The 24,968-nt window shown below is 40.2% G+C and overlaps 1 protein-coding gene and 1 long non-coding RNA gene across 12 annotated transcripts in view; one reads left to right on the plus strand and one right to left on the minus strand.

The window, feature by feature from the left end:
* PLEKHA1 (pleckstrin homology domain containing A1) overlaps nt 1-20,289 on the minus strand; it is a 58,064-nt gene extending 37,775 nt beyond the window's left edge. For 8 of the 11 annotated variants that reach the window (XM_003904347.3, XM_021943800.2, XM_021943798.2 and 5 more), the window contains exons 1-2: nt 20,163-20,289; nt 1,870-2,030 (exon numbers count right to left, since the gene is read on the minus strand). In XM_003904347.3, coding sequence (XP_003904396.1) covers nt 1,870-2,010 — 141 coding nt within the window. In that variant the 5' untranslated portion in view covers nt 2,011-2,030; nt 20,163-20,289. Of the gene's footprint in view, nt 1-1,869; nt 2,031-18,918; nt 19,027-19,446; nt 19,554-20,044; nt 20,115-20,162 lie in introns of those variants that run through there. The other 3 variants (XM_021943797.2, XM_021943796.2, XM_021943795.2) reach the window with 3 other exon arrangements.
* Nucleotides 20,290-20,339: 50 nt separating this feature from the next.
* LOC116269404 lies at nt 20,340-23,877 on the plus strand. The gene is made up of 2 exons (XR_004176864.1): nt 20,340-20,845; nt 23,707-23,877. It is a non-coding gene; the product is annotated as an uncharacterized LOC116269404 (long non-coding RNA).
* Nucleotides 23,878-24,968: the final 1,091 nt, after the last annotated feature.

The following is a 24,968-nucleotide window of genomic DNA, read 5'->3' on the forward strand; positions in this document are numbered from 1 at the left end:
TTCATGCAGACAAGACCTAGCTGAGTACAAACCTAGATGAGTGCTATAGCCAAAGTGATCTAGTCTCCAAACCTGCCACAGGCTCTCTTGCTTTGATCTCTGCCCACACTACTCTTTGAGCACTGGAATAATCAACTTTTCCATCTCTTAGCCAATATTATATCCAAACTTCTAGGTCAATTTCAAATGCTACCACTTCCATGAAGACTTCAACTCCTTCTACTAGCTGTATAACTTTCCTCTGAATTCCAAGTCCATGTTTTATTCAGGGTAATAAATATATTCTATTTTGTACTTAACTCCTTTTAGCTCTGTTAAATGGGTAGTACTGATAAAGGAAGAATGACAAGAAGAATCTATTACGTAGGAACATGGAAAAATAATCAAGGAGTTTCAAGTAAAATTCAGGTGAAACCATACATATGTCAACCGGACCTGGTGATGAGAGAGAAAAACCCAGGGAGATAAAATAGGCAGAACCGTGCAATGGCTCATATGGGTGAGATGTCCCTTACAACTCAAATTCTACATAAATAAACACACACACATTAGTGTATCTGTATCTTGTCTAATCTAAAATTAGTACAGAGTGAAGAATACTAGACTACTTATCAGGAGACCTAGTTCCTGCTCTGTGAAACAGAACAGAACCTTGTATAAGTTGCTGCTCTTCCCTAGACCTTCCATTCCTCACCCACATGAGAAGCCTACTGGACAAAAATCAGCTTAGAAGTCTGCTAGAGATTCATCCCTTGCTTTGCACATCCTTCCTTGCAACATACAACCCCATTTTTAACTTTTATACCAATTTTTATTTGAAGATAAAAAGTTCCAAAAGGCCGGGCACAGTGGCTCATGCCTGTAATCCCAGCACTTTGGGAGGCTGAGGCTGGAGGATCACCTGACGTCAGGAATTCAAGACCAGCCTGGTCAAGACGGCGAAACCCCCATCTCTACTAAAAATAACAAAAAATTAGCCGGGCGTGGTGGCTCACCCCTGTAGTCCCAGCTACTCAGGAGGCTGAGGCATGAGAATCACTTGAACCCGGGAGGCAGAGGCTGCAGTGAGTCAAAATCGTACCACTGCATTCCAGCCTGAGTGACAGAGTGAGAATCCATCTCAAAAAAAAAAAAAAGTAGAGAAAGTTGAAAGTTTAAAACTACTTCACAGATGATATCTAATCCCAGGCCTCTTACAGATCTTAAGGCTGGGATTCTAATTTTTAAATTACAACATTTACCCCTATGTTTTGCAAGGCCACAATAAAATCAAAATGCATTTCAGTTCATGGATGGCATTACAATGACTGACTCAAATCTGACACCACAAAATAAAAGGACTATATATGCGCAAGAGCATCATGTGGTTAAGTCATTTATTTATTAAAAAATAGCAGTCACTATCCTAGATACAGCATCTTAAACCTAAATTTAATCTCACTAAAGGGACCCTGATATTAAGCCTCCTTAATGCAAGAAAATCATCTATCCCTGGTCTTTATTTTAGCTGTTGTTTGAAATATATGTTACAAAAACAGTATTTCTGATTTTTGGGACAGCTTCAATTGTTATTTTTTTCTGTGACTCAAGATCTAATTTTCTAAAACCTAATTTTCTACCACAGAGAGCATGTCTCTCTCGAGGGAAAAATACAAAAGCATTAATTTTTATCAAATAAACTTAGTTTCACCTTCTGAAATTCAAACAAGACAGTAGAGGTCAGGAGTGCAGGGCAGAGAGGACAGTCAGTAGAAATAAATCTAAAAATATACTGTTTAAGAAGACAAATACTAAAACCTGTAGAGTATGTTAAATACTTAAATACAACTTTCTATGCTTTTAAAAGATAATCCTTGGGACTTTACGAACCTGTGGATTATCCATGTACCACACGAAACTATCTTCTCTGGTATCCAGTATGAAGTACCTTCGAAGAAATTTCCCACTGTTTTCATTTTCTTCAATGTCTAAAAAACCACAAATGCGATTCTGACGATCCACATAAGGCATAGCTGAGCTTGAACATTACACTGTAAAATAAAAACATTAACAGTAAGCTCCCTATGAAACAGAAAAGTATTTCTCATGGACTGCAAGCATAAAACGTACTATGGTATAAGTCTGTTCAATGAGGGGCAACTTGCCAACATGAGATAAGGCCAATTAAAATGAACACACACCAACATCCGAGGCACTGACAAAAATCACTTTTGAAATTAAGTTTATGAAGAGTGGTTACTAAATGTAACTATTCACTTTGATGGGGACAACGGAGAGCTACTCACCTCAGTTGAATAATTTTCTTACTTTTTCCCTAAAAAAACCCAGGTGAGCCAAAAAACAATCGTTATGCAAATTTTAATTTCCTCACTTACAAATTGAGATAATCTGTCCTTTAGATTTTAGAATAATCAAGATAATCTATCCTTTAGATTATTTTAGAATATTTTTAAATCACAAAACAATAACAGTTAACATTTAGTGACCACTTGCTACATGCCAGGCTCTGTACCAGGTTCTTTTCCATATGTGATCTCTTTAATCTTCTAAACAATCCTAGGAGTAGGCATAATCATCCCCAGCAGATAAGGAACTTAACACAGAGGGGAAGTGATTTTCCAAAATTCCAAAACTAGTAGGCCCAGAGTCAAAGCCTGAATCCAGATTACTGTACTCTAGAGCTCTTATCTTATGCTCTATACCATCTTCTCTAAAAAACCCTTGAATTGTTAAAACTAAAGTGAATCAAAATAAACTTAGTTAATGTAGTAAAAAGAGAGATAAGCAGGTATGATGTGCCTCCTGGTGGAAGACACAAACATCACCTATGAAGTGAACATAAAACAACAAGAAAAAATGTTTTTTAGATCCCCGCTATATCCAAATGCCAATCTACAGGAGATGCAGAACACAGAAGAACATACTAAACTGCACCAAAGGAATTCAATCAACAAGAACCAGACTATAAGAAACAAAGGGGAAAAAAAATTTATTTAGCAAATAAATTATTACAAGAAAAAAAAGGGAAAGACATTATAGATTAAAAGAGACTTAAAAGGTATATCATATTCTGGTCCTAAAGCACTGCAACTTTTGTTGTACTGATTAAAGTTAAAAAACCGTTAGGTGCCAAGCACTGTTTCTCTAGAGACTACAGATATATGATTCCTTCTTGATGTGATGCTTAGCCCAAATCTGCAACAGACAGCTGTTCCTATTCTGGTACTTCTATAGCTGGCACCATCACATCTTTTAGCAGGATGAATTTACATAAGTAGTTCTTTATTTAGAGGCTCAAGGTAAATTTAACTTACAGTGAAAATTCAATTACAATGCACACTGATACACTATGTATCGGCATCACTATTCCATGTGCAGTCAGAGAAATTATAAAATACACCAAAAAGTTTTAAATAAAACAATCCAATAAGTTTGTGTGTTGTTGTTGTTGTTGTTCTTATAAACCTGACACTTTAAAAGGAAATAATTTCTTTAATAAATTCACTATAAGTTTGTAAAAAGAAAAGAAGTTTACAATGTAATCAAAGCTTGAAAAATCAATACTCTATATTACCATATACCACAGGTAAAAGCTATCAACTTGCCATGAGAATAGACATGTATCAGTGGAAAAGAATTTGAGCACAGAAATAAACGTATACATCTATAGTCAACTGATTTCAACAAGGGTGCTAATACCATTCAATGTAGGGGAAAAAAAAGCCTCTTCAACAAATGGTGCTGGTACAACTGGATATCCACATGTAACGAAATGAAGCTGGACCCCCTACCTCACACCATATATAAAAATTAACTCAAAATGGATTAACAATTTAAAAGCTAAAACTAGAAAACTTTCAGAAGAAAATATGGGGTAAATCTTACTTTGGAATTGGCAATGAATTCTTAAACATAATACCAAAAGCATGAGCAACAACAAAAATAAGATACATTGGACTTCATCAAATTTTTAGAACTTTTTTTGCATCAAAGGACTTCAAGAAAGTCAAAAGAAAATCTACAGGAGGAAAGAAAACATTTGCAAACTATGTATCTGACAAGGGTCTAGTATCCAGAATATATAAATAACTTTCAGAACTCAAAAACTTCAGTCCAAGTTTAAAATGGGCAAATGACTCGAAGCGACATTTATCCAAAGAAGATAAACAAATCGCCAACGAGAACATTAAAAGATGCTCAATATCATTAGCCATTTTGGGAAATCCAAATAAAAACCACAATGAGATAAAACTTCACACCCACTAGGATGGCTATAATTAAAAGAGAGGAAAATAACAAGTGTTGGCAAGGACATGGAGAAATTGGAACCCTCCTACATTGCTGGTGGGAATGTAAAATGGTACAACAGCTGTGTAAAACAGTTTGGCAGCTCTTCAAGAGTTAAACATAGAATTACCATATGACCCAGCAATTCTACTCCTAGGTACACACACACCTCGTTTTACTGTGCTTCATTTTATTGCACTTCACATACATTGGGGTTTTTACAAATTGAAGGTTTGTGGCAACCCTGCAGCCTCAAAGTACTGGGCTCAAGAAATCCTCTTGCCTCAGCCTCCCAAATAGGTGGGAGGACTATATGCATGTACCACCATGCCCAGCTAACTTTTTTATTTTTTGTAAAGACAGGATCTCACTATGCTGCCCAGGCTAGTCTCGAGCTCCTGGCCTCAAGCAATCCTCTCGCCTCGGCCTCTCAAAGTGCTGGGATTACAGGCATGAGCCACCATGCCCAGCCAAGTGTCTCACTTTAAACCAAAAGCCAGAAATGACTAAGCTTAGTAAGTAAAGCATATCAAAAGCTGAGACAGATCAAAAGTGAGGTTTCTTGCACCAAATAGCCAAGTTATGAACACAAAGGTAAAGTTCCTGAAGGAAATTAAAAGTGCTACACAAGAATGGTAAGTGAAACAGCTTTATTGCTGATATGAAGAAAGCTTTAGTGGTCTGGACAGAACATCAAATTAGCTACAGTATTACCCTTAAGTCAAAGCCTAACCCAAAGATAGGCTTTCTTCAGTTATTTGAAGGCTGAGAGAGGTGAGGAAGCTGTAGGAAAAAAAACTGGAAGCCAGCAGAGGTTGTTGGTTCATGAGTTTTAAAGAAAGAAGCCATCTCTATACCATAAAAGTGCAAGGTGAAGCAGCAAGTGCTGATATAGAAGCTTCCACAAGTTATCCAGGAAGATCTAGCTGAGATCAAGGAGATGGCTACATTAAAGAGATTTTCAATGTATGTGAAACTCTTCCATTGGAATGCCATCTAGGACTTTGACAGCTCTAGAGAGGTCAATGCCTGATTCAAAGCTTCAAGGGACAAGCTGACTCTTGTTAGGGGCTAATGCAGCTGCTGACTTTAAGTTGAAGTCACTGCTCACTTACCATTCCGAAAATCCTAGAGCCCTCAAGAATTACGCTAAATCTACTCTGCCTGTACTCTAGAAATGGAATAACAAAGTCTGGATGACCACACACCTGTTTACGGCATGTTTCACTGTTTTGTTTTGTTTTTTTTTTTTTGGGTGGGGGGGATGGAGTCTTGCTCTGTCGCCCAGGCTGGAGTGGTGGCACAATCTTGGCTCACTGCAACCTCTGCCTCCCAGGTTCAAGCAATTCTCCTGCCTCAGCATGCCTCAGTCTCCCAAGTAAATGGGATTAACAGGTACGTGCCACCATGCCTGGCTAACTTTTGTATTTTTAGTAGCAACAGGGTTTCACCACATTGGCCAGGCTGGTCTCGAACTCCTGACCTCAGGTGATCCACCCACCCTGGCCTCCCAAATTGCTGGAATTACAGGTATTAGCCACCGCAACCGGTCACTGAATATTTTAACCCCACTGTTGAGACTTACTCCTCAGAAGATTCCTTTCCAAATATCACTGCTCATTGACAATGCACATGGTCACCCAAGAGCTCTGATGAAAATGTACAAGGTGATTAATGTTGTTTTCACGCCTGTTAACACAACATCCATTCTGCAGCTCATGGATCAAAGAGTAATTTCAACTTTCAAGTCTTATTATTTCAGAAACACATTTTGTGATACGAGATAAACATTTGTGATTTGAAATATAGCTGCCATAGATAGTGATTCCTCTGATAGATTTGGGCAAAGTAAACTGAAAATCTTCTGGAGAGGATTCATCATTCTAGATGCCGTTCAGAACATTCATGATTCACAGGAGGAGGTCCAAGTATCAACATTAACAAGGCTTTGAAAGAAGTTGATTCCAACCCTCATGAATGACTTGGAAGGGTTCAAGACTTCAGTGGAGGAAGTAACTACAGATATGACAGAAATAGCAAAAGGACTAGAATTAGAAGAGAAGCCTGAAAATGTGACTAAATTACCGTAATCTCATGCTAAAACTTGAACAGATGAGGAGTTGCTTCCATGGATGAGCAAAAAAAGTGGTTTCCTGAAATGGCACAGCCACCCCTACCTTCAGCAACCACTACCCTAAACAGTCAGCAGTCATCAACACTGAGGTACAACTCTCCACCAGCAAAAAATTACCACTCATTTGAAGAGGCTCAGATGACTGTTAGCATTTTTAAGCAACAAAATATTTTCAAATTACGGTTTGTACATTTCTTAGACATAATGCTTAGCACACTTAATAAACTACAGTATAGTGTAAACATAGTTTTTGTATGTACTGGGAAACCAAAAAATTAGTGTGACTGATTCTATTGCAACATTTATCTTATTGCCATGGACTGGAATTGAACCCACAATATCTCTGAGATTTGTCTACAGATATTCAGAATTGAACACAGGTAGGCAAATAAACCCTTGTATATGAAATGTTCATAGCAGCATTATTCACAAATAGCCAAAAGGTGGAAACAACCCCAACATCCATCAGTGGGTGAATGGATGAATAAAACGTAGCATATGCATACAATGGAATATTTTTCAGACATAAAAAGGAATGAAGTACTGATACATGCTACAGCCTAGATAAACCTCGGAAAGATGCTAAATGAAAGAAGCCAGCAACAAAAAGGTACATGTTATATGATTCTATTTATATGAAAGATCCTAAATAGATAAATCCAGAGCAACAAACAGTAGATTGGTGGTTGCCAAAGACTGAATAAAGTGGGAAATGCAGAAGAGCTGCTTAATAGGTGATGAAAATGTTTTGAGAGTAGATACAGGTGATAGTTGCACAACACTGACACTGTGAAAGTATGACATGTCATTGGGTTGTACACACTAAAATGGGTAATCTTATGCTAATTTCACCTCGACTAAAAAATAAAAATAAAGGATGCTGTAATGTTACTTACTAGGCAGTTTCTACAATGACTGCCCCAATACAATTTATCTTACTTCTTAGTTTAAAAGAATAGAGCAGATAAATTAGCTACTTGAAAAAACTCAATGTCTTAGAATGCTCACTCTAGAAGTCAGCTGTCATATAGGAAATCTGACTGCCTTCAGACTGCCTTGTTGTGGGAAAGCCAACTAATCCCATGAAGAAGCTGTGTAAAGAGAGGTGACCAGGCCACACTCAGCTGTCCCAGCCATTCCAGCAGAGTGAGTGAAGAGGCTATATTGATCATCCAACCCAGTCAAGCCTTCAGATGACTCTCATTCCAGCTGCCATTTGACTGCAACTACGAGAGAGAAAGACCCCCAAGAGGGAACTGCCCAAATGAGCTCCTTCAACCCAGAGAACAGTGAAAAATAATGAACTGTTATTTTAGGCTACAGAAAAGCCCTCAGGCATATACCATATAAATATAATATACAGAACATTCAAGGAATTTTATAAACAAATGTCAGAATTTTCATTGGTTTTTAGTGCTATAGATGAAATTATTACCTGAATAGCTATTTGAAAATTAAAATACACTTTTAAATAAAATATGGGTAAAAGAAGAAATCAAAAGGGAAATCAGAAAACATTCTTAACTAAATGAAAATTTTTAACAGTCAAAATTTGTAGTATGCAGCTAAAGGTGATTTTAAAGGAAAATTTATAGTCTTAAGATGTTTTTATTAGAAAAGGTCTAAAATCAATGACATAAACTCCACCTTAAAAAAGCTAGAAAAAGGTAAAGTAAACCCAAAATACAAAGGGAATAATAGATATCAGAAAAGAAGCTAAGAAAACTGAAAACAAACAATGAAGAAAATCAAAACCAAAAGCTGTTTCTTTGAAAAGATCAAACTGATAAATCTATAGCTATGTGAACCAAGTGAAAGAGAGAAAGCAAATCACCAATACTAGGAAGAACAGAGAGGTTATCACTACACACCCTATAGATATTAAGTGGGTAATAAGACTTCATGCAAACAAATTTGATAATTTAGAAGTAAACAAATTATTTGAAAAAATACAATTTTGAAAAAACTGACACAAGATGAAAAATAAAATCTGAAGTACCTATTTCTACCAAAGCAAATGAATTCATTACTAAAACCCCAAAAAGAAAAGTCCAAGCCTAGAATAGTTTATATGTGAATTCTACCAATCCCGTAAGGAAAAAAATAACACCAATCTTTTACAAATTCTCCTAGTAAACAGGAGGGGAGAACAGTTAATTTTCAACCAAGGTGCCAAGGCAATTTTGTAGAGAAAGGACAGTCTTTTCAACAAACAAGACTGGAATAATTGACTATCTATGAGGAAAAAAACTAACTCTAAATCGATCACTGACCCAATGTAAAAGCTAAAATGATAAAGCTTCTAGAACGAAATATAGGACAAAGTCTTCAGGACCTTAAGGGGAGACAAGTATTTCTTAGGTAAGACACAAAAAGCCTGAATCATGTAATAGTTGATATATTTGAAACGTAACCAAACTTTAAAATTGCTCTTCAAAAGACACCATAAAGAAATGAAAAGACAAGCCACCAAATGAGGAACATATTCAATATATATGTATCTAGACAACAAATGATACCCTAGAACAGGCAGGTAATTATTACAATTCAAAAAGACAACCAAATAAGAAAATGGTCAAAAAACCTGGAACACACAAGTTGACATAGAAGATATAAAAATAGTAAATAAACACACAAATAGATGTCTACCATAACTATTCAGGAAAGTGATTGCAAATAAAAACCACAAGATACTATAACATACCAACTAAAATGTCTGTGACAAACAAACAAAAAAACCCTGACAACACTAAATGCTGCCAAAGATGTGGAATAAATCAACTATCATACATCGCTGGTGGGAATGCAAAATGACATAGCAACTTCGGAAAACAGCTTGGCAGTTTTTATAATTAAACATATCCATACAATCCAGCCATCCCACTCCTAGGTATTTATCCAAATGAATTGAAGGCTTATGTTCACATCAAATGTTGGATACAAATGTTTATAGCAGTATTAGTCATAATTGGCAAAAAAAAAAAAAAAAAAAAAAACCAAGAACAACCCAAATGTCCTTCAACTGGTGTATGAATAAACAAACCGTGGTGTATCCAATACAATAAAATATTACTTGGCAAAATAAAGGGACAAATTATTGATACATGAGCAACTAATAAATCTCAACTGTATCTTGGTATATGAAAGAAGCCAGATCAAAAAGATACGGGAGATGGAACAAATCAATAGAGATGGAATACTGCTCTACAGTAAAAAGGAACTACTGACAGATCCAACAACATGAATGAATCTCAAAACGATAATACTAAGCAGAAAAAAGGCCAGAAATAGGCTGGGCACAGTGGCTCACGCCTGTAATCCCAACACTTTGGGAGGCCAAAGCAGGTGGATCACCTGAGGTCAGTTCAAGACCAGCCTGCCAACATGGAGAAACCCCGTCTCTACCAAAAATACAAAATTAGCCGGGCATGGTGATGCATGCTCTAATCCCAGCTACTCAGGAGGCTGAGGCAGGAGAATTGCTTGAACCTAGGAGGTGGAGGTTGCAGTGAGCCTAGATCGCACCATTGCACTCCAGCCTGGGCAACAAGAGCAAAACTCAGTCTCAAAAAAAAAAAAAAAAAAAAGCCAGACACAAAAGGATATGGCCTTCTATAACAATCCTGTTTCCTAACAACATTTCATCTAGTGGTTTTAGTGTTATTTATTTATAGAAATAATTATATTTCTATAAAATTCTGAAAACTGCAAACCAATCTATAGGGACGGAATGCAGATCAGTAGTAGTTGCTTGGAGCTGAGGGTGAAGGGAAGGACTGTAAGTGGCATGAGGATACTTCTCAGAGTTATGGAAATGTTCTGTATCTTAATGTGATTGTAGACATGGTCAAAACTCATCAAATTATACATTTTAAACAGATCCAGTTTATTGAATGTAACTTCAAGAGGTTAATTAAAAACCTAGTACCAATGTAAAAAAAAAAAAAAATTTTTTTGAGATAGGGTATCACTCTGTTGCCCAGACTGCAGTGCAGTTGCGTGATCTCGGCTCACCACAACCTCCACCTCACAGGCTCAAGCAATTCTCATGCCTCGGCCTCCCGAGTAGCTAAGATTATAGGCACCACGCCACTCCCGCCTGGCTAATTTTTGTATTTTCAGTAGAGACAGGGTTTCACCATGTTGGCCAGGCTGGTCTCTAACTTCTGACCTCAAATGATCCACCTGCCTTGGCATCCCACAGTGCTGGGATTACAGGTGTGAGCACCACACCTGGCCCAGTAACAATTTTAAAAACTCATTTATAAATGACTACAGATAAAGTTTTTTAAAAGCTTTCCATGGCAAAAACCTCATAAGCAAAGTCAAAGCCAGTAGAAAATATTTGCAACTTATATCACAGAAAAAGGGCTAATCTCTCTAACATTAAAAGAGCTTGCAAAAAATGTCAAGGGAAACATATCAAACGTTCAATAGAAAAATGAGTAAAGGACATGAACATTGTACCAAAAAAGATATTAAAATGGCCGTTAAATATATGACGAGATATTCAGTATCACTCATAATAGGAGAAAGACAAAAAACCATACCAAGATGTAGCCATTGCCAATGACATCGCAAGAATAGGAAGAACACGAGAAACTATCACAGGGATTCAAATTGCAAAATCTATATGGTAAGAAATGGCTCAGGAAAGATAACTGGTTTCTTTAAAATTAAATTCAAAAGTAGGAGAAGAAAAGGAACTGGAGGAGAAACCTATGAATTTAAAAATACTTTAAAAGACATCTGGACCAATTATGACATGTGGATTTGATTTAAATCCTGTTTCTTAAAAAAAAAAAAAAAAAAAAAAAAACCTGATATATTTAAGAAAATCGGAAATTTGAATATTTTCTGATGATATTAAGAAAACAGACACATTATTTTTGGTGTGATAATGGTATTGTGATTGTTACCAAAAAAAGGAGGAGTCCTTTTCATTTAGAGATACTTATACTGATATAAAATAAAATGTTATTTATCTGGGGCCAGGCATGGTGGCTCACAATTGTAATCCCAGCACTTCGGGAGGCTGAGGTGGGAGGATTGCATGAGTTCAGGAGTTCAAGCCTACAATATGACGAGACATTATCTCCACCAAAAAAAAAAAATTACCCAGGCATAGTGGTGTGTGCCTGCAGTCCCAGCTACTTGGGAGGCTGAGGTGGGATAATCGTTTCAGCCTGGGAGACTGAGGTTGCAGGAAGCTATGACTGTGACACTGTACTCCAGCCTGGGCAACAGAACAAGACCCTGTCTCAAAAAAAAAAAAAAAGAAAGAAAAAAAACAGAAAGAAAGAAAGAAAAGAAAAAAGAAAGAAAGAAAAGAAAAAAATGTTATCTGGGATTTGTTTCAAAATAATTTGAGAGAAGGGAACAAAGAGAGGAGGCATTGGTAGTTGGGTTGGTAGTTGCTGGGGCTAAATGATGGTGTTCATGGGATTGGTTACACTTTTCTATTTTTGTGGATGTTCACAAATCTCCATAATAGAAGTTTTTTAAATCTATACTACACAGATATACCATTAATCATCTATTAGACTGGCAAAAATTCAGAAGCTTGACAACACACTATACTGATGAGGCTGTAAGAAAACAGAAACTTACATTGCTGACAAGAAGGCAAAATGTTAAAACCCTATTGGGTGAATCTGGTACTATTTCACAAAATCATATATACTGTTATCCTGTGATCCAGCATTCCTACTTGGTACTGTAATGTGAAACATTTTAGGTATGATAAGACTTCCAGATCATTATAATGTACATTATTGGATAATGTAAATAAGTTGATATGATTAATTATATTTAAAATAAAAGAAAACATTTATTTGTTATTAGGAACCAAGATTTTCACAGTGAGAGTAAAGAGGTACAAACACAAAACAGAAGAACAAACTGTGTATAATATGTCTGAATTAGAAATACTATGAACTACATAATTTCTGATGATATGATAGTAACAGAAAATCACCACTTTGTAATCCCAATGTCTCACTGATTTACACAAGCATCTTCAATGAACACTAAAACCAGTAGATGAAATGCTATTAGGAAACAGAATATTCACAGTATCAAAATATCATCCCACAGTTTTGTTACTAGTTGCAAACAGGAAATGTATCTTTACATTGGAGAGATCTTACAGCCCCCACCTTTACCAAATAACTTGGTATCTATTGAATCCAGAAGCTAGGTACTAATGGATACCATTTCTCTCTAAACAAACCAAGTATAGTATGATTCCACTGACAAGAAATATCTAGAATGGGCAAATCTATAAAGATTGAAGGTAGATTACTAGTTGCCTAGGTACAGAGGAAATGAGTTGTTGTCTAAGGATGAGAGGGTACAGGGTTTCTTCGGGGGAGATACAAATATTCTAAAATTGATTGTGATGTTATCCACATAACTGTGAATGCACTAAATCATACATTTTAAATAAGTGAATTATATGTTGTGAATTATATCTCAATAAAGCTTTTTTTAAAAAAAAGAAACAATTACAAATGTATTTCATTCTAGAGTATGTTAGAAACCCTAAGGACTATTTCATCTCCCAGACCTCTATTGTTGGAGTATCCCAGAGAGTGGTCTGTGGATCTCTTTCCTATATATACTCAGTGTCTTCGTGAGCTTACTCATTCTCACAGGTCTAAATATTGATGACTTCCAGACTGTTATCTCCAGCTTTGAACACTGTTGACCTCCAGACCCAAGTATACAACTGCCTATTCTACGGTTCCACTTATCTAACAAGCCATCTCAAACTTAAACTGAGCTTCAGATATTCCCCTCAGAAACCTGATCCAGCCTTTCCTAGCTCAGTAAAGGGCCACTCCCTTCTTTCAGCTGTTCTGGCAAAATACCTTGAAGTCATACTTAAGTTTTTCTCACCCTGTGGTAGTCCGTTCTTGCATTGCTATAAAGAACTACCTGGGTAATTTATAAAGAAAAGAGGTTTAATTAGCTCATGGTTCCACAGTCTGTACAGGAGGCATGACTGGGGAGGCCTCAAGAAACTTACAATCATGGTGGAAGGTGAAGAGGGAGGAGTTACCTCTTAAATGGCAGAAGCAGGAGGAAGAAAGAGAGGAGAGAGAGGTACACACTTTTAAACAACCAGATCTCACGAGAACTCCCTCACTATCATGAGAACAGCAAGTAGGGATGTCTGTCCTGTGATCCAATCGCCTCCCACCAGGCCCCTCCTCCAACACTGCGGATTACAATCCGACAGGAGATTTGGGTGGGGACACAAATCCAAACCATATCCTATCCTATGTCCAATCCATCAGCAAATCCTGTCATCTCCATCTTCAAATTATAACCAGAATCCTACTTCTTACCACTTGCTGCCACTCTGGTCTAAGTGACCATGACCTCCCACCTGGATTATTGCTAAGGGTCTCTCCTAGATCTGGCCCTTACCACACTTCAATCTATTCTCAACACAGCAGTCAAAGTGATACCATTAAAACATTTATTCAAGTGTTCATTCAATAAACACTTACACATAGTACTACTCATAAAGCACATTTCTAAATACCTAAATATTAGTTTGTTTAATCCTTGTAACAATTTTACAGATGAGAAAACCAAGACATCTGCTTAAGGTCACATGCTTAGGAGTGGCAGTGCCAGGAGTCAAACTGGAGGAGTCTGGCTCTAGAGTCACACTCCTCAATACTATGTAATACCTCACTCTGCTCAAAATTCTTCAATGCAATAGATGTCAACCTTGGCCACTTACTAGAATTACCTGAGAGTTTTAAAAATTCCTGATGCCTACGTTAAAACACTGCCTCCCCCACCACCGCCAACCAATTAAATCAGAAACTCTGGGATGGGATCGAGGCATCAGTACTTTTTTAAAGCTTTCCCGATAATTCTAACATTCAGTCAAGGTTGACAACTATTGTTTCAACAGGATCCCATCTCATTCAAAGTAAAAACCTAAAAACCAAAGCCCTCATAAAGACCGCTAGGCCTCGTCTGCCCTATTATCCCATCCCAATACCCACCTTACTCATTCATTTGGCCGCTGGACTCACCAGACAAGATTCCCACTCAAGGACTTAACTCAAAGTCACTTTCTCACTGAACACCTTCTTTTAGATCTTATCTAAAATTGCAAATCCTCCAAACCGTTCTGCCACTTCCATCTCGGTTCCCTATGTTATTCTCCTCCTTAGCATTTACTGGTATCTAACGAATGATACAGTTTCACTCATTTACCTGTTTCTTGTTTGTTTCCCCACACTGTAATGTAGGCCCCATGACAGCAGGGATGTTATTTACTGTTGTTTCTCCAATGCCCAAAGCAGTGGCTGTCACATGGAAGACCCTCAGTAACTATTGTTGAATGAAGTATGAAGTAAACCATAATTACTGCATCAAAGATTAACATTAAGTTTCCAGATAGAAAGTTGTTCTTCCTCATCAGACAAGAATCATTTACCAGATTTAACTGATTTATTTAAATAATGGAAGGAAAAAGGTTCAAACCTTATATTTCCATTTGAATTTATATTCTTAGTAAAAATTACATGAAGCAAAAACAGACACAATTATATTATTAACATGGCCCCCCACCAAAATTTCTCCTTCGGCTTTACTCATACTCTAAGGTATAGTTAGATCTTACAAATCAGTCATAAATTAACATAATCACAGTTAACATCTCATCAGTCAGGAACCAGGAAGCCAAAAAATAAAGCAAAACACAGAAACAGCCTCAGTGATATAAGAAAAAGCAAAGAAAAATTAAATTCTACACAGTGAGACCTCATCAGGCCACAAGACTTCACTATTATTTGTTAAAACATGTCGAGAGGGACTAGTCCCGTTCCCCACAATCACTGACAAACACAAAGCTGAGGATATATAGACAACGAGAAGCAAACATCTGTAGAGTCAGGCATGGCTCTGGCACCCTAATCAGCACCATCCTTCCACTCTGTAAGAGCAGTTGACAGAAGAGAGAGAAAGAACTAGAAGTCTTCAGGGAGAACACAGGGAAAGGAAGAAGGTCTTCACCCAAAACAGTGGCAGGGGCCTCTAACAGAAGTCACTCACCAAGATCAGAGGGGCCTAGAAGAGACTCTCATCCCATTCTCCAGTTCCACATCTACTTATGCAGCAGACTGAGAGACCGACCCTGTGCGTCTACTTGAAAAGGGGGGACAAAGAGAACTGACAAGAAATGGCAGGGCACAGAAAGAAGGCAGACTTAAGTAGTCTGTATGTCACTATTTGACATCACAAGGAAGTGAGTTTCCAGTAGGTTGAATGGAAACCATAGGGTACCTGGACTGGAGTTGTTTTGCCATTATCAAAATCTCTCTCTGCAGAGAGAAAAGATCTCCACCCCAACTCACACACATTCACGTAACCAGTGGGTAAACTGACAGGATGGGAGCAAGCAGATGGGTGTGTAGGTTGGAAAAGGTTTAGCTACAGAAAATTCCATATCCAGAAACTGCAGCAGGAGTCTCCCTGCAAGATCTCACCAAAAATGCCAGTTTGGTTGCCTATTAGTGGACTGCAATGGCCTGCCACTGTTAATCAAGAGAGGACTTTAACAGCACCAGTAACAAACACTTGTCTTTTTCTACTTCTCTTCTTGACACGTTTGTATCCAAGTAGATCCCTCAAGAGGGAAAGGAAAGAGGTATCCCAGGAGCTTACCACAAGCCATCCATACCCCAAGTGCTTCAGGAAGTAAGTGGCCTGACCATGGGGTAAGGAAGGGGGAAAAAAAAAAAACCTTTAAATTGAATATATATGAGATTGAACTTTCAAACTGGAATAGACTGTTTGATAATAAAAAAATAGTTTATGTATTTATTTATTTATTTTGGAGACAGGGTCTCACTCTTCTGTCACCCAGGCTGGAGTGCCACAACACAATCTCTGTTCACTGCAACCTGTCTCCCAGGCTCAAGGGATCCTCCCACAACAGCCTCCCAACTATCTGGGACTACAGGCACGTGCCACCACGCCCGGCTGATTTTTCTATTTTCTGTAGAGACAAGGTTTTGTCATGTTTCCCAGCCTGGTCTCAAACTCCTGGGCTCAAGCCATCCTCCCACCTCGGCTTTCTGAAGTGCTGGGATTACAGGCATGAGCCACTGAGCCCCGCCTAGAGCTTTTTGGTAACTGTAAATGACAGAAAAGCTATCATTTACCCATGATGTTATGGGGGGTGGGGGACAGCAGGGTGGGAGAGAAAGAGCCTACAAAATATAGTTAAAGGCAGTGAATGGTGAAAATTCAAACTCATGAAAACTCTTGTGTTTGTTCTCAGTAAGACTGGACTGCTGAATAACCTGATGACATATGCAACAGCATTCTCACCCTTAATAATGGGAGGGAACACCTGACATGGAAATTCTCAGGAGGGATTTACTGTATCGGGTGAGATGCTACATTAGAAGCCCTCTGAGATCATTTCCAATTCTAGTGCCCGTGATTGTCTTTTCCTTCAAGAGGTTAGATTGAATCCAGAATCTAGAGTTCAATGGTTAAACCATAAAAGGCTAGGCTGCCTAAAGGACTAAAAACCACAACTTTCTGGAGAATAAAGCTATCAGACTGACAAGCCTCATAAGAGTTCCATGTAGGAAACAATATTTTGCTCTAAAACTTATTTAACTTAAAAAAAATCCTAAATGACTAATTTTCTGTTATATCCAACAGAAATTCCAGTTCAAAGAAAGCTTATAAAATCCCCAAAGCCCCATCTTCCTGAATAAAATCAATTCAACTAATTAAAAGGTTTACTAAAATAAAGAGCAAACATATGTGTGCTTAAGCATCTAGGAATCACAAACTCACATATCCCCTATTAGACAGTACCCACAAGAAAAAAAGTTACTTAGGGTCAAATGGTTTAATATTGCTCAGTAAGTGTAAGAGAGTTCCAGTGCTGTAACAACAGGATGCTTTATGTTTACATAAAAACATCCCATATTTTTATGTTTCTAAAAATAATTAAGCATTATAGACAATCATCTAAAGCTACCAAGTTTTCTGCCCTTTCTGAAAGCATTCCTTTCAGATACCATGTCAATAAATTCTTAAATGCTGGGTATGTACTCACGAATGGTCAAAAAACCTAAAACCAAATCTTAATATTTGCCTCCTACTGAAGTCATTTTATTGTATCATTGTAGATCTAAAATAAGATTTTTTAAACTTCAAATTTAAATTTTAATATTACCAAAAGTAAATTGCTCCAAAATGAGAAAAGTAATTATTTGTATATTACCTTAGCTCGCAGTTGGCATCAAATAGGAAATACTTTAAGGCAGTTAGTGCTATCAAACCGAATATTTTCTAATAAAAGCAGTGTTACTATTGTCACAAATAATTACTACACTATATTCAGAAAACTATCTTCCTCATTCTCAAATAAGTTACTTAAACAATAACGACTTGACATCAAGCAATATGTCAATATCAAAGTATGACTTAAATTATGCTAATAAATTATTTCTTAGATTTCATTCTGGGTTACAAATTATCACACAATTAAAATAACTTTGGGATTTGCAGCATGACTAATAATAATAAAGAACTTCCAGGCTTAAGTCAAAAAGTCACTTTGTTTAAATCTCCATTAAACGATTTTTTTTGGGGGGGGGAAGTCCCCATAAAAATGTAAAATGTTTCCACCTTTCCCAAGTATGTTCCTAGGAGTCGTCAATATTGTCATATCCTATATGCTAGCAACCAATACTTGAATACTGCCCACAATGACTTTTTAAAGAAAAGAATCCAATGCTATTCTTAACATCCTTAAACACTTCTAAAAAGGTCCTTCCGGCTTATGAACTCATGGCAATTTCCTCACAATTGTATACTTATCCTGTTTCACTGTCTCTCCTAGTCTATGACAAACTCAAATTTACACACCATCTTTCCTATTTTGTTACACTGCTAAAACTGGGGAGAAAAAAAGATACAAACCTGCTACTTTCCCCCCTACCAAAGCGACAATGAACATACTAATTAACAAGATAAAGACTGGAAGCTCTGCGCGCGCCCGCGCGGTGTGTGTACACACATATATTTACATAATATATATATTCTTAATGTCACTAAATTCAGTCATACACCTTGATACAGGTATACGCTACAAGAGAAAACTGTCAGTGGATACAGTGTAAGGTTTACGGCACCATAAAGTAAATTAACTACTTTATTAATTCAAATTCTGTCAAACTTAAATACTCTTGTTTAAATGTGTCAGTACTCTAAAATGCAATTTTCCTTGGGAAAATTGGCCAAGATAAAAAAACACTTAAACTAACTCCACTGGGGGAAATATTTCTTTTGTCATACGTGTGTCAACATGAAAAAATAAGAGCATGAAAAGTAAACAGGCATTGTGGTTCAGAAAAAATCTTATTATTTTAATATAACGGGTCTTCAAGTTCTTCAGATTGTGAAGAAAAACATAGTTTCACAAAAAATCATATAACTCTTACCCAAACTTTGCTGTAAATGGTTTCAGTGGCATCTGAGTATGCAAGCTGAGTACTTGGGGAAACTAAGCAGATTGATCAGGAGTTCTAAGATAAAAGACAATGGTGTAAACCTCATAGTGCGCTACTTGTTCCAGTCATTAAACACACAGGAAATAAGATTTTCTATTTAGAAAACTAACTCACAAGGGGCAGTGACTTCATTAAGACAAAGAAAATCTTATTAAAACAGTCAACGATCAATTGTAAAATAAGAAAACAAGTATTGCAGAACTGGAAGGTGAAACAGACGAGGAAAATGCAGAAACTGCCTGGATATTTGTTCCTTGAACCTCTTCTTGTACTGCCCCCAAAGACAGCAAAGGAGTTTCATTATTTATATGCCCAGACCACGGCAGATGCTCTGCTCGGGGGCACAGCCTCACTACAATTCTACCAAAGGCAGTAAACACTATAAGCAACAAGACCGCTTTCATTATGACACACTTTCCCATCTTTCCAGGAGGTCAATAGAAAGCATCTGAAACAAACCACAAACCACTCAGGACGGCCCCAAAGCTCTGCGGTTGGCAGTTGGCCTCGGCGTCGAAAGACCTGGGTCTGGTCGCCTCCCCAGTGCCACCTGCTTGACCTTGGGCAAGTCGCTTTCAACGCTGCCTCTGGCCACCTGCCCCGAAGGTGCGGAGGTACACCGCGGACACCGCCCGACTTCAGGGCCCAGGGCGGAGCCGGCTTCGGCCTCGGCAAGTCCTGAAGCCAAAACGCATTGAACACCAGGAAAGGATGCCCGGGGCCGCGCGCCCCGCGGGCACAGCCCTGGAGGGAGCCGCTCCGACCGGCGCCACCGGGAATCCCCGGGCAGCTGCGCGCACCGCGCCCCAAGCGGGATTTCTCGGGGGGCGGAGACGCCGAGGAGCTCTTTGGCCCCGCGACCGCCGCGGGCCTCCCGCCCTTCCCCGCCGGGCGCCGCCGAGGGCTGACGTCGGGAAAACAATCGGGGACCCACGGGAAGAAGACGCCGCCCCCTCCCGCGGCCCCGAGCCAGGGCAGGTGAACCCGCCCGGCGGCCTCCAGGTGCTGCGGCGCGCGGGGCGGACGTGCGCTGAAGGGGCGCCGGACCCGCACTCACCCGCGCCCCCGGCCCCTCGGCGGACGCCTCCCCGCTCGCCTCAGCGGGAACCGCGCTCCGGCGGCCCCGTCCCCCACCCCTGCTCCAGCGCAGCCGCGTTCCTTAAGCCAAACTTTACCGCGGCCTCGGCCCGGAGCACCCGCGCCGCCGCGGCCCCGGCTGCCACAGAGGCTTGGCTGCCCGGAGCGGCGTCCACGACGGCCAGCTCGCGCACTGCGCACGCGTCCCCACGCTGCCTCAGCCCTCAGACGGCGGCTGAGATTCCGGAGCCGGCGCTCCCAGCCCGCAGAGACTACGAGTCCCGGCAGGCCCCGCGCGGGTCCCGGCGGCGTGGCGGGCCGGGTGGCTGGTGTCTTCCTGGTTCCAGCGGCGGCGGCCTCGGCGCGCCGGGGAGGGTTGCGCACTGAGCTCTGGGCCGCCGCGCCGCGGTGCTTCCTGGTATTCGTAGTTTTTGAGCACCACCGGGCTTGGCTCGGAGGTGGAACTCCGGGTTCTCTGATGTCATCGCCTAGAGCTGCGAGGAACAGGGATCTTTAAAAATAGGCTTCGTTAGTTTGCAGATAATTTGTTTGCAAGCTGTCCCATAATCGGTCCAAGTGGCACAAATGTACAGACTGCGGTGCGACCTGGAGAAAAACGCTTTACACCTCTGCGCGCCAATTTTTCGCTCTTCTCTCTCCCTGCAAATGTAGCTCCACCGCCTACTTACAATGGTGTTAATAGTACAAGAGGATGGGAGAGACTTAAAGAAGAATTAGTCGAAATTCTTTCAGCAAAGGTGGAGCATGAATATGTATTCTGGTAAATATTCCTTGAGTGTTTAACAATTTCGCGAGCACTTACTGTGTGCCAAGTACGCGATAGGCAACCCGGCATTCATCTGAGAAAGAGACACTGTCGCTGCCCTCATGGAGCCTGCAGCCTGGGGGGAACTCGTCCGCAAACTAGCATAGTCGTTCCAGATTTTAATAGAATGGCCAGACTGAGAAAGTTCAAGAGACAGTAGCGGTGGTGGGAGCGGGGAGGCTCTTCAGAGAGAGTGGCAAGGAAAGTTCTCTGAGGATGTGATATATGAGCTGAAACCTGAAGAATGAGAAATATTCAGACATGCAAAGAACTGGGAAAGAATTACATGCCACGCCTTTCACAGCGCATGCCACTCTAGGCTCTTAATAAATGTTATTTTTGTGTGCTTTTTCCTTTCCTCTCCCTGCACAACCCTAGATCACATCCTATCCCCTTCAAACCCTTTAAAAAATCTTTATCAGCATCTTTTAGAACATCCTTCCTATGTGAAAATGTACATGAAACAAATGTCCAGTGGTAAGACAAGCTGTACAGCTGCTAGGACAGAAGACACAACCCTGGTGACAGGCTGGAATCTGACTACTTTGCCACTTGTTTATTTGCGAACTGGGTTAGAAGTCTGGGCTCTCAGCCTGGCCTCCTGACTTGTTTCTCTTCATAGGACGTCATATAGGATTTTGAGTCTGTCTTTATTAAAATCTTAGAGGAAGCCTACCTGTTATCTGAATCAGAGGTGTAGTGAACAGCCCTAGAATTTCCTGTGTAGACTTACCTATGTGACTTTATGCAGAGAGTGACACTTTGCCCTTCTGACCCTCAGTGACCTCAACTGTAAATAAGTGTCATCCACCCTGCCTGCCTTACAGAATGTTTTCAGAGTCTGATAAATTGATGGAGGTGAAAATCTCTTGCAAACTGCATAGAACGGCTCTCTTACTGCCTCTTTCAGACTTAGCATTTTCAATTGCCTTTCATTCAATGTGATATTTTGATTATCTTTTGGGAAACCTTAGCTATGCAGCCTTGTTGACATCTGTCCATTTTGGGGGACTCATCTGTATAATGGTTGAAAGGGTTTGGCCTCACTGTAGTTTATAAAGTAGCCGGAGCAGATTGTTTCCTTTGGTCTACACAGTGGGTTTTTGCTGATTTAACTGAATGTGTGGTTAACATTTAAAAACAAAAATCTAGGTGTCACCTGTCTTATCCCTCTAATCATTTGAGTCTGCCTTCCCTGGCTAGAATGTCTAGGAGTCTCTAGCTTCTCAGTGCTAGAATCCTAGAAGATTCCAGATTAGAAATTTGTTTATTTGAAATTCAAAGTCAAATTCACATCTTTTATTTGATCTGAAAATACTGGCCATGAGAATACAACACTTAGGCCAAGAGCCTCTGACCCTGACCAGGCTGGACCCACCAGATGTCTCTCTTGAATGTTGTTTGACATCATTGATGAGTGGTTTGAAATTGTTCCTTTGGCCAATGTGGTGGCTCTCGCTTGTAATCCCAGCACTTTGGGAGACTAAGGCGGGCAGATCACTTGAGGTCAGGAGTTTGAGACCAGCCTGGCTAACATGGTGAAACCCCCTCTACTTAGCTAGGCATGGTAGTGGGCACCTGTAGTCCAGCTACTCAGGAGGCTGAGGCAGGAGAATCAATTGAACCCACATGATGGAGGTTGCAGTGAGCTGAGATCGTGCCACTGTACGCCAGCCTGGGGGACAGAATGGGACTCGAGAAAAAAAAAATTGTTCCTTTGTTCTTTTTGCATAACAAGCCCCCAGATTTTTTTGTCATTGGGAGCCCTATTTACATACAGTGAAGAAAGCCAGAAAAGTAACTCAGTTTGCCCAAAGACACACAACAAGATAGTATAACCAGAAATTGATAGCTCCCAATCAGCCAATAAATACAGAGACCAAAAAAAAAAAAAAAGCTCTCTGCTTTTCTTCTACCTTTTTTTTTTTGGATGCAGAGGTTTATTACATAACAGTGCTTTCAGTGTTATTTTAAAAAAAAAAAAATAGTATGGGGAAATTACAGTCTGGGAGCAAACCAAGAACACTCTGGACACACTGAAGGCACTGAGGAATGCTGGAATATTCCATTGCTACTTTTCATCTGAAGAAAAAGGAGGAGTCTGAATTCAAGGATCTACAGTTTAGCTGTTTACTTTTTTTTTTGGTGGGGGGGGGACAGTCTCACTCTTTTGCTAAGCCTAGAGTGTGGTGGCACAATCCCAGCTCACTGCAACCTCCACCTCCTGGATTCAAGTGATTCACCTGCCTCAGCCTCCCTGGTAGCTGGGATTACAGGTGCCTGCCACCATGACAGGCTAATTTTTGTATTTTTAGTAGAGTCGGGGTTTCGCCATGTTGCTCAGGCTGGTCTCAAACTCCTGACCTCAAGTGATCTACCCCCTCCTCAGCCTCCCAAAGTTCTGGGATTACAGGCGTGAGCCACCACGCCCGGCCTACAGTTTACCTTTAAAGTATCACTATCATCATTATCATCATGCTTTGCACGTATGAAGTACTTTGATGTTTCATTCAAAAATAGCTCTTGAGCCCCTTCCATATGCTTAGTGGTGGGCTCTGGGTCTTCCAGAAAGATGTCAGCCCCTCTGACAACACAAAAGCAGTGAACAGAGGCACGCAGAAAGTTCCTGAATGCTAGTCACCTCTCTAATATTTGGCGTCTGCAGCATTTCCTACATTATCTTTTTCCCCTTAGCAATGGTCGCTTTCCTACATATTATACAAGTATTTATATATATATATTTTCTGCATATCCCTCTAAACTGTAACCTCCACGTGGACAGGGATTTTACGTGTTGTCCCTGCTTGTATCCTTAGTGCCTAGAACAGAAGTATGTGTTGAATGATGAATGCCACAGCCCCCTTTATGGACAGAGCCAGCATCAGAAGCCAAGCAGAAGGAGTACCTCCGGAAGCAAACCTCTGTTCTAACCAGAAATCAGAACCAAGAGAGAACAAGAATTAAACATGAACTGAACACTCTCTGAACCCGGCTTTGTTCTTTTTGTGTCCCCTCCAGAAACTGGGTAGCAGAGAGTTAAAAACGGCTCTTCCCTATTTTTTAGTGTAAAAATGGCACAAGAACTCCAGGCTGGGAGTCAGTGGGGTTGCTTCTGTGGGTGAAGAGTCGGAGCTGGCTCTCTGACCCTGCCACACAACTGGCACCGACCAAGTGAGGGGAAGAGTGATTCTCAGTAATCACCTCGAGCAGGCACAGATTAAGTGACCTGCCCAGATTACCAATCGGGTGACTGGAGTCTCCTTCTGGAGCTAATTGTTGCATCCCAGGACTGGGGCACAATCCTCCTTCAGGAAGGTGCCACAAAAGACCATCCATATTTTATGCTTACCAAGGTGCAAGAATAGGATTTCTGAATACGTCAGCAACCAGCTCAAATTCCAGGCCCACAAAGGAAAAAAAAAAAAAAAATGGGCATCCGGGGAGATGCTTGCCTCCAAGACTCGTAGAGAGCAGAACTACGTCTTTCCTGCCTTAGGATTATCAGACAAGGAAGGGAGCCCAACACTGAACATCTAGATTGGACAGGATCTAAACTCGCTGAATGCCACTGGAGTTCTAAAGGTCCCCAGCAACCCTATGATCTCTGGGGGTGTGGTGGGTTCCAACTACATCTGCACCCTAGTTAGGTCATACATTAATTACCCTGACCACATGTGGCAGACCTGGAATGGTGGTAAGCCCTAAAATTGCAGAGCACAGGATGCTTGCTGTCATCCAAACATGTGGACTCTTGCTCCAATGTGGTGTGAAAACTTGAAAAACAAGATTTTCTGAAATCAAGATGATCATCCAGGGCCACACTTGGGTTGCTAATGGCAACACTGAAGTAGAGAGCATTCTAGAAGGGGAAGACTCCTTACAAACAAAGCTGGGAGAGAGGATCTGGGAGCAAGTCCGTCTTGGGCTTCACAAGCTCCTTGGCCTGTGGGAATTGTACCTTAGGCCCCTTCCCCTCACCAGGCAGGGCGCGGTGGCTCATGCCTGTAATCCCAGCACTTTGAGAGCGAGATGCAGGTGGATCACAAAGTCAGGAGTTCGAGACCATCCTGGCCAATGT

The sequence above is a fragment of the Papio anubis genome, chromosome 11 (assembly GCF_008728515.1).
Source record: "Papio anubis isolate 15944 chromosome 11, Panubis1.0, whole genome shotgun sequence".
NCBI lineage: Eukaryota > Metazoa > Chordata > Mammalia > Primates > Cercopithecidae > Papio > Papio anubis.